General features: G+C 39.3%; 1 protein-coding gene across 1 annotated transcript; it reads right to left on the minus strand.

Moving 5' to 3' along the window:
- Nucleotides 1-363: 363 nt before the first annotated feature.
- On the minus strand, nucleotides 364-6,826 carry LOC113802516 (beta-1,3-galactosyltransferase 5). Its single transcript, XM_027353124.2, has 4 exons — nucleotides 6,808-6,826; nucleotides 6,471-6,556; nucleotides 5,964-6,353; nucleotides 364-4,752 (listed from the first exon to the last, which is right to left on the minus strand). The coding sequence occupies exons 1-4, from the start codon at nucleotides 6,824-6,826 to the stop codon at nucleotides 4,189-4,191; spliced, it is 1,059 nt and encodes a 352-aa protein (XP_027208925.1). The 3' UTR covers nucleotides 364-4,188.
- Nucleotides 6,827-9,529: the final 2,703 nt, after the last annotated feature.

Raw genomic sequence — 9,529 nt, forward strand, 5'->3', positions numbered from 1 at the left:
GTGCACTGACGAGGAAATGCCTGCATTGAAACATCACACAATGCAGAGAAGAGCCGATGATTCCGTGAAATGCAGGAGTAAAGATGGCAGCTGACGATGGATCCGACCAAGTTTGTCTGTCTGTTGCCCCAGGATTTTACCAAATTCACTGCGCCATGAGACTTCCAAAAACTGCCCCTATGAAGGCGGAAGTAAACACTTCGGGTTCTTTTAACCCCTAGGTTTATCAGAGATACAGAAAGGGATGCGTCCTTCCATGCCAGCTACCTTGGGACCTCTAAAGATGCGTGACATGTGCATGCATGAGTCAGAAAACAAAATGTCATGTCATACAATGTGAAATAATAGGTTATGCAAGCCGCGCATGTTGTATAGGTTTTACTGTAAAACTTACTGTTCAGTGGCACACCATATGCGTGCATGTGGGTGTTCGGCTGCGTGTGCGAGTGGTGGCGGGTGCACTCAAGGTCTATATATGTGCTTATATAGACCTAGGGTGTACTACCGAGAGAAAGGGATGCGTCCTTCCACGCCAGCTACCTTAGGACCTCTAACGATGCGTGAGTCAGAAAACAAAACATGGCTCCAACGTCATACAATGTGAAATAATGTTATGCAAGCCACGTATGTTGTACAGGAGACATAAGTGCAATAGGCATGGTTAATATATATGTAAATGATATACATGGTTTACATATTTTATTATATTACATATTATATTACATATGTTTACATATATGTTTTATATATTAATGGCACATATCCACACTATCATCACTTTTAAGCACTGATGAGCTACAATTGGTGATGGACAAGATGCAATTGAAATCAGAGCTTCCCGACAGTTCGTTTGGTAGTCTAGCATGTCATGTTCTACATATTCTTCCGTGTCATATGACTGCTGAAATTATATCTATCCCAAATAAAATGATTACAAAAGAATGATCAAACTTGGTATATAGGCATGGATCAACTAAAGATTTTACAAAATTATCATCAATAAGACACTTGTGTAACAGATTTTACCAATTTCTACCACTCTCAATCCATACAATGATTTCTTCAATCTGCATACCAGTGTTTCACCTTTGCTACCTGTATTTGCAAATCCTGCAGGTTGCTCAATAAAATTTTCACAATCTATATCTGCATTAATATATGCTGACTTAACATCCATCTGATAAACATATTTTGAGTTACAATTTGCATCAACAGTTTTACTGAGGTTATGTTGTTGAAAACGTTTCCTTAAAATCTATATCTTTTAGTTGGGAATAACCTTTAGCTACATATCTTGCTTTGTATTTCTCCTAACTAGAATTACTTGCATCAGTTTTTATTGAATAAATCCACCTTCCTCCCACAACTGCTTTAACCTTAGAAACTGGTATTAGTCCATATGCGTCATTCTCTTCAAGAACTTCCATTGCCTTTTTCCAATGTTCTAAATTTGTTAAAGATATTGCTTCTTCATACGTCACTGGAATTCCAAGCATCTTGCTGTGTCCATGGCTTCTACATCATCACCTACAACAGAATCTTGAAGGTGTTTTGGTGGTTTACGGGTTCTGCTCGGGTATCTTACAAGTTCTTCAACTGCGTCATCTTCATGGTTTGTATTGTCTTTTGCGTCTTGTTTCTCTTCTCCCTTTATTGTGGCGGATTCTTGTTTTTCAAACACGAGTTCTTCTCAGAAGTCCTCCTTCCTGTAGTATTCTTTCTTGCGTGTTTGTCTTCAAGAATTTCACACATTCCTTCCTTCATTACTTCTCTTTCAGGTATATGCACTAGGTAAGCAGGGCTTTCTCTAACATAACACGTAAATATTCCTTTTTCACTTCTTGCATCCAACTTATTTCTATGCCATTGATACGCCTAACATGTTTCATCAAATATATGGAGATTTCTAAAGTTGCGTCTTCTTCCAGTCAGCGTCTCAAATGGGGTTTTATTTGTGTTAGTGTTAAAGCACCTGTTCCTTGTGTAAGTTGAAGTCTTGGGTGCATAAGGCCACAATTGCTTTGGCAAATCAGCTTCTATCAGCAGAGTTTGCCATGTCGAAGAGTCCCCCACGGCCTCTCAGCTGTCCCTTTCTGGTAGGGTGAATAGGGAGCGGAAAACTGTATTGTCTTGCTTTTCGCCATCAGTGATCGGAAGTTGCTTGACTTGTATTCTGTACCATTGTCTGTTCGTAGACGTTTCACTATAACAAAAGAACTATTATCTGCTAGAAAATTCTCTGTAGTCTTTAATGTATCACTTTTCTCACCCCAAAAAATTATAACGAGTGATTATTTACAAATATGACTGCAAATCTATATCCATCTTTACCTACATTTATAGGACCTGTTAAATCAGTGTACACTCATCAGGATTTCTACTTCTATATTAAATCATTCGTCGGATACATGTTTCAGTCTCCAAATTTCCTATTAGAAATGTGCATTGCATCTGCTACACATTCTAACTTCTAACATCTTTCACGTTGCAATGTCCTGGGATTTTATACCATTCATCTGCAGTATAGCTCACACTTTATTACTTTGACTGCTTTATAATTTTCTTTTCCTCTACACTATATAGATAGTACAATTTTCCTTTAAATTCAATTTTAAATACTATACCTTCTGGGACTTTATGCTTCGCATATTCAGGATCAAAAGTTACACTTACACCTTTGTGTTGCTGTTTGAACTTACACAATAATTCGCTTGTAGGAAGGCACATTTAAGGCATCTTTCAATGTTATCTTAAATGATCTACCCTTTTTATTATGTAGTTTACCACGTGCATCGCCTCAACCTTGCACTACACCTGTGGCTCTACTTCCATTAGCTAATTCCATTGCATGATTCTTTGGATTAACATCACCTTCAGGCCTAAAGAACATCTCTTTTTCTGTAATAATGTGTGACATTGCACCACAATAGACTAGTAAACACTTTCCTTCCTTACATTTCGGGTTCATTAACACTTACGCAAAAAAAAAAAAAAAATTTCATCGCTATCGCTGCATGCTTTTTTGGCTGCGTCCGGATATCTTGATAAATTTTCTCTTCTATAACCTTTTCTGTTGTTACGGCACTGTCGTGTAATGGATTGGTTTTCTACAGACTGAGCACCATCTTCTGCTGCTTCTTTCTTGGGGTTTCGTGCTTCTGCAATCATAAACATATGTCTTGGTTTACCATAGTAGCACATCATTACAGGATTTTTGTTTGTCCTTCATTTTCATTGCTTTCACCTCTATCTTGAGTTGTGCATGACTTCTCTGACTCTTCAAACGCACGTAATTCCGTCTTGAATTGGGAAAAATGTCAGTGTCTTCTGACCTATTACAGCACGAAACATCTTGAATTTTTGAGGTAGTCCCTTCAAAATCATTGCTATTAGCAGACTATCACTTATTTGCTCACCTGCTGTCTTGAGTGAAGTTGCTGCTGTTTCTGCTTTCTGTATATAGTCTATCACTGTCTCCATCTTCTGCCGTCTTCAGTTATGTCAGCTGTGTGTACACAGCGAAAGTATTCTTGGCATACTCTTACCTAAATAATGGCCTTGCAGGACCTCAATTGCTTTCTTACCATCGTTTTTGGCGTCTCTTATGATCAATGAGTGGCTTCTGTCATCCAGCACTTGTACTAAATCACGGGAATACTAATTAAGGCGGCCGCACTACGTATACCAAGGAAAGTATTACAGAATTCTTGACTAGCGTTCGTCCACAAACCTTGTTGTCTCGAATGTAAACAATACTGTGAACTTCCTGAGAAGTATGCCGAAATACCCACTAAGAAAGGGGGTCTGGGGCTTGCCCCCGTTAGGGTAATATCCCCAGGCAGAACATGTGAGGATAAAATAAAATTCTCAACTCCGTGCTTAGTTTGTTGTTGTTCCTCCTCCAGTCGTTCAACATTCTGCCACCAGGGGCGCTCAGAACACAGGTATCATAAATATAATGTGTATAAAACTTGAACTAAAATACATCTTTGTATAAAGTAAATATTTCTCTTCTATAACTATATATTACTGTACAATTCACATTATCATCTTTACATATTGATATTTATAATATGGGATAATGACTGAAGTTTACTCTTATCCTAGCACTTACAATAAGTGACTAATTTTAATGAACATCATACTTCTCTCATTTTTTCTTTTAGAAATATATTACCAAGGCAGAGCCTATTGAAGCAGGAGAAATTGGTCGGATATATTTCTATGATAATCAAGAATTGCTCTCCAGCCCGTTTGTCTGTGAGCTCCTCCAAAAAACCAAGTAAATATTTGGCCAACATGAGTGATGTTGAAGTCGAATTTGTATATATCATTCAGTTGCAGCTGTTTGATGCCGGCATGTATACGCAAGATCCCGCATATGTAAGCATCCTCCACCCATAAGAAAGGTTCCACCTTGGATGCTTCCAGAAGACGAGGAATTTGCTTGGTCTGTAGAATCCACATGCCTCCCGAGCAATAATATGGGTATTCCGATGCAGGGTATTCTGCTAAGTCTACGCTCCACCTGCCTTCCCTTAAAACCTTACCACCAGTCATAATGTTACATAGGAATTTATCTTTTGAGTTGGCATCTACACTCTGCAGCACCTTGGCCCAGCCGAACACGTCGATGATAATGTCGTCATCAGAGTGCAGAGTCCAAGGCACCTGCTGACAGCGCTGCGCAACCCAGCTGAGAGACGCCAAGGACTTGTATGTGAGAAGTCTGTAATCGTCCTCGTGATCCATCTGATGAGTAGAGCACACATGAAGTCATTAGTCTCATGCTCTATGATCGCAAAATACTCACTGAATAATTAAATCAGCTAAAAAGCTCCCATGAATTATTTATACAGAGCGATTTTTGTTTTAATAGAGAAGGAAAAATATTCTATAGACATGAGAACCAAAGCACAGTGAGGCATACAGCTGTGGTTGGTTATATTGAAATGCAATGAGATACTGTATATATTGTCGGCATTAGTACGTCCAGGAAATGAACTTAAAAATGTGAAAGCAATATTCTAATCTGGCCACGGTTGGATACACCATGCAGTAGTCATTGATGAAATAATACAACTTTTTTTCATAATCCATGCGGAATACATGCTGTAACAGCAGATGAGGAAAGCACATAAAAAGGTATATTTGCTCAAGAAAAATAGATACATCGTACATTTCAACAGTCACCATATGTCTTATCATGATAATGTCCCAATGAAGCTTTCCTGTAAGTTAAACATTTTAAGTAAATGTACTAAAATTTCCATTTTGGTTTTTCCTTTCATGGTCTTTCATGGTTATGGATTATGGTCTTTCTCTTACTCGGTCTGAGTGTTTTGCCTGCCCTGTCCCTCACGATGCAAATCCTGCTCCTGACGTCACGGCAAAAAAGTTAGTACGTGTATATATATATATATATATATATATATATATATATATATATATATATATATATATATACACACACACACACACACACACACACACACACACACACACACACACACACACACACACACACACACACACACATACATATATATATATATATATATATTGTATGTGTATGTGTGTATTTATGTGTGTGTACACACACACACAAACACACACACAAACACACACACACCCACACAAACACACACACACACACACACACACACACATACCAAGGTCCAATCTGGTGATCCACATGCATACACCATGTTTGTTTTGTATTGTGTAAACATCAATCTTTCTGAAGAATCCAACTTATAAAAAGTCAGTTAGCCTTTCTAATAGACGAATATAAATATCGATATTTTCTATAACAAATCCCATATGTATTTCCTAAATATCTCGAGTACTTTGCATCCATTGCCAGGTATAATGTGTAGGATATAACCCCATTTTGAGAAGTAGCGTTAGGTAGCAAAGTTAGCTTCATCAGCTCTAGTATGTTGGATGCTTGATTCTCATACCTGGATGATGTCGTGGTACCGCTGACTTTCCTCTCGCACAATCTTGGCCTCTTCTTCGGTCTTGGCTCGCCCCACTACAAACACGGTTGCCATCTTGAGGGCAAAACCCTGTGCCGTGGCGTTGGCCCACGTGGTGCGGGTGGCATTTCTCTCGGCGACGTTGCTGATGGCTGAAGACACGTATGCTATGATGTCCAGATTGGGATGTTGCTTTGTGCAGAAATCTATCTCGTCTACTAAAAACTTGTCTGGAATTTTGGTACGAGGTGGAGCTGTAATGACATTCCTCTCCTCTTTCTCAGTAACTTTTCCTTGTCCAGCTGTCTCCTCCCCCCCTGGAATTTGATTTTGACTGGCGATTCTCTCTACCAGAACACCTGTGTCTGCCATCTGTTGGAAAAATATACTAATCAACTCGCCAATCCTTAGCTAGAGGGAAAGGTGAAGTTGACCCTAGACTACACTTTTGGCCTGTCACCTTTGGAATGCTTAAGAATTATCTCATACACCTAAGACACCTAGGGCATTCCTTGTTTGTGTTTCAGGATTTGACTCTGAAGTGCAGACTGAATCAAGGCAAATCAGGTTAAGATCTTAAGATTATAAATACAAATAAAAATACCCAAAACTAAATGGTTTACTACTTCACTTGCTAGTAACATGTGCTAGTCAAGTTAGCCAAGTGCACTCAATATGTTTTTATTTCAATTACTTGAAAATACCAGCTGAAATTTTGATCTTTGCGATGTATATTACAGTTTCCTTTTTGATATAATATATTCATAATGTTGGATAGGAATGAGTATAATAAAGTATAAAATCCGTGTATGATGACTGCACGTACTAGTATGTCCATTTAGCATCATGGCATCTGCTGTTTGCAAGGAATCTAGGGTGATTATATTGTATCCTTGACACAAATATTTGCCCAACCCTGATTTCCCATCCCGGTTGGTCTGGCGTTACCTTGGAAAAGAACATTTGATAGAACATCCCTAACATGAAGGCCACAGAGAACAATCCTATTCGCTGCAAATTGTATCGCGCCAAGCCTGCAAATGGAAAAGAAAACTCTGCAAAATTGGACGTCGAATTTTTCAAACAGTCCTACAGCACAGTGTGTCTGTATACATTATTTATACGTTTTTTTTTTTCAAGAGGAGAGGATCCTCTTACCTCGCATTCTTATTTCTTCCTGCTATCTAGTGGTTGCTTGTCTTGGCGCACCTGTACTTCTTCCCCGCTTGCCTCTTCTTGCGTTTTATTACAACACTTATATTTTGGTGGTAGATCTGCAAGATAGATAATTAAGATTTGAAATGAGTCTCCGCTCAAAGATCAGATCATTTTAAAAATGAGATACAAATACAGACACATATTAGGTGTATAATAGCTTTGTTTGACCTCTGTTTGGCTTTTTACTTCACTTTCTTAACTATTGTTAATACTCGCATGTCCCCCCCCCCCCCCCGACACACACAGGGACAGGTGGAGAGTAATAGCTGTAAACGTCTTGCAATATAAAATTATAATGAAAGCACGATACGAGAGACGACATTGCTGGAGCGTCGGTCCAGCCCAAGGTCTATGCAAGTACAGGTCTCGTCACTTCGGAGTTCTGCGCAGCTTTAGGTGACAAGCTTAGATATGATATAACAAAGAAGTGAAATAAACAAAGACATGGCAAATTTAAACCAAACGTTTTTGACGAATCTATTATAAAACAAATACAACCAATGCATTGCTTAAAATCAAAGACAAGTACAGCTTATATATATATATATATATATATATATATATATATATATATATATATATATATATATATATATATATATATATATTTATATATATATATAATTATATATATAATTATATATATAATTATTATATATATATATATATATTATATATATACATTATATATATATATATATATATATATATATGTATATATATATATATATATATATATATATATAATGATGGGCGATCACAAATATTGCAACCAACCCCTTAATAAGTACTGGGCATTGTGGCTTTGAGTGGGCCAGTCAGTCAAGCGAGCGAAAACGGAGAGAGGGAGATCCTTAAGACTCTACCTCACATCCAAGAATGACCACACGATTGGCGTCGAACCCCCAGGCTTCTACGCCTCGTGACGTCATACGCGAGACGGACGAATTTAAGTCGCTTAGTGACGAGACCTGTACTTATATAAACCTTGGTCCAGCCAGCCCTGGGGAGGTCCGGAGCGGTAGGTCTTGACGGTCATCGGAGATCTCGTCAAGGACCTTCTCGGTTCGTGCTCGTCCAGATGTCCTCATGCCTGCGCTGACGCGCTCCTGGTTTTGACTGGATCTATGGGCGGTGGTCTTCCACAGCATCCTGGGGCGACTGTTCCTTGCACTGACAAGGTGCTGGTTCTTTGCTGAATCTACGGACTGGCGGCGCCCTTCTACTACATCCTGGGGCGGCCTAATGCCTGCGCTGATAAACTCCTAGTCTGCAGACCTACGGTGACATCCTCCTACAGCATCTGTACCAAGGTCCTCCTTTGAAGCCATGTCGAAAAACCACGATCCAATGTTTTGTCAGTGAATCAGATAATAAACGTAAGGGCCAAGATAGGAAGAGAAAAAGAAAGGCAATAGAGAGTGACGTTACTATCCGTTTTTTTTTTTTATAGAAATTTTCGGTTTTTAATGTTCGTTTTTTTTTTATCTATTTTCGTTTTTTTCACTTTAGTATTTTTCAAGAGGATCAAGAGGAAAATAAGATAGAGACGCATAGTAGCAGTCTGCAATTACCTACTCGAGCTACAGACCATCTCACATAGATAAAGCGTAGATAAGCGAAACGACAAAGACTATTCACAAGGATCTGCTTGGTCCAGTTGTCGTCTCATAGAGAAGGAAAAATATGCAAATAGGAGTTGTGCATCATTGTCACTCGTCACGACTGAAAGTGAAAGTGAGCTCACTCAAAGAATGATACACAAACATATACATACACACACCCACACCCACACCCACACCCACACCCACACACACACACATATATATATATATATATATATATATATATATATATATATATATATATATATATATATATATATATATATATAGTGGGAGGGTGCTTCATGCGCAGGGTGGTGTGAAGTGATGGAGTGGTTAGTGTTAAGAGCTTTTGCATGCCTTCTCGCTTACAGCTGCCACCACTGGCTAGCCTAGTGCTAAAAAGGGAGCAGCACGGCATAAGCCTCCCCTGCCAGTGCATAGCCTCTCCATCATCGAGACTCCCTGCAGTGCCACCTCGCGGCCTCCCATGGAAACTGGGTACCTTGCGGTTCCAGGCTAAACTGAGGGGGATCTCGAAGCAGCAGGAGGCCCCAGAGATTCAGGGTCATGGCCCACCGGCGTGTGGACACACTCTGGCCCTGTACCAACTCCTGCCCCCAAACCCCCTGGGTTTAATGGGAGGCTCGGGGGAGGTGGGCCTTGCCAGTCCTCCTCCCCCCAGTTATAACCAATCGACAGTGACCTATGTAAATGGAAAGGCTG

Source organism: Penaeus vannamei, chromosome 32, assembly GCF_042767895.1.
Source record: "Penaeus vannamei isolate JL-2024 chromosome 32, ASM4276789v1, whole genome shotgun sequence".
Classification (NCBI taxonomy): domain Eukaryota; kingdom Metazoa; phylum Arthropoda; class Malacostraca; order Decapoda; family Penaeidae; genus Penaeus; species Penaeus vannamei.

Bases quoted from the DNA above. Each gene is read 5' to 3' on its own strand.
- LOC113802516 (XM_027353124.2), bottom strand. The intron at 6,354-6,470 runs GTATGAGATAAT...TTTTTCCAACAG, and splicing joins ATGCCCTAGGTGTCTTAGGT to ATGGCAGACACAGGTGTTCT. The intron at 4,753-5,963 runs GTATGAGAATCA...TCTACTCATCAG, and splicing joins GGTACCACGACATCATCCAG to ATGGATCACGAGGACGATTA.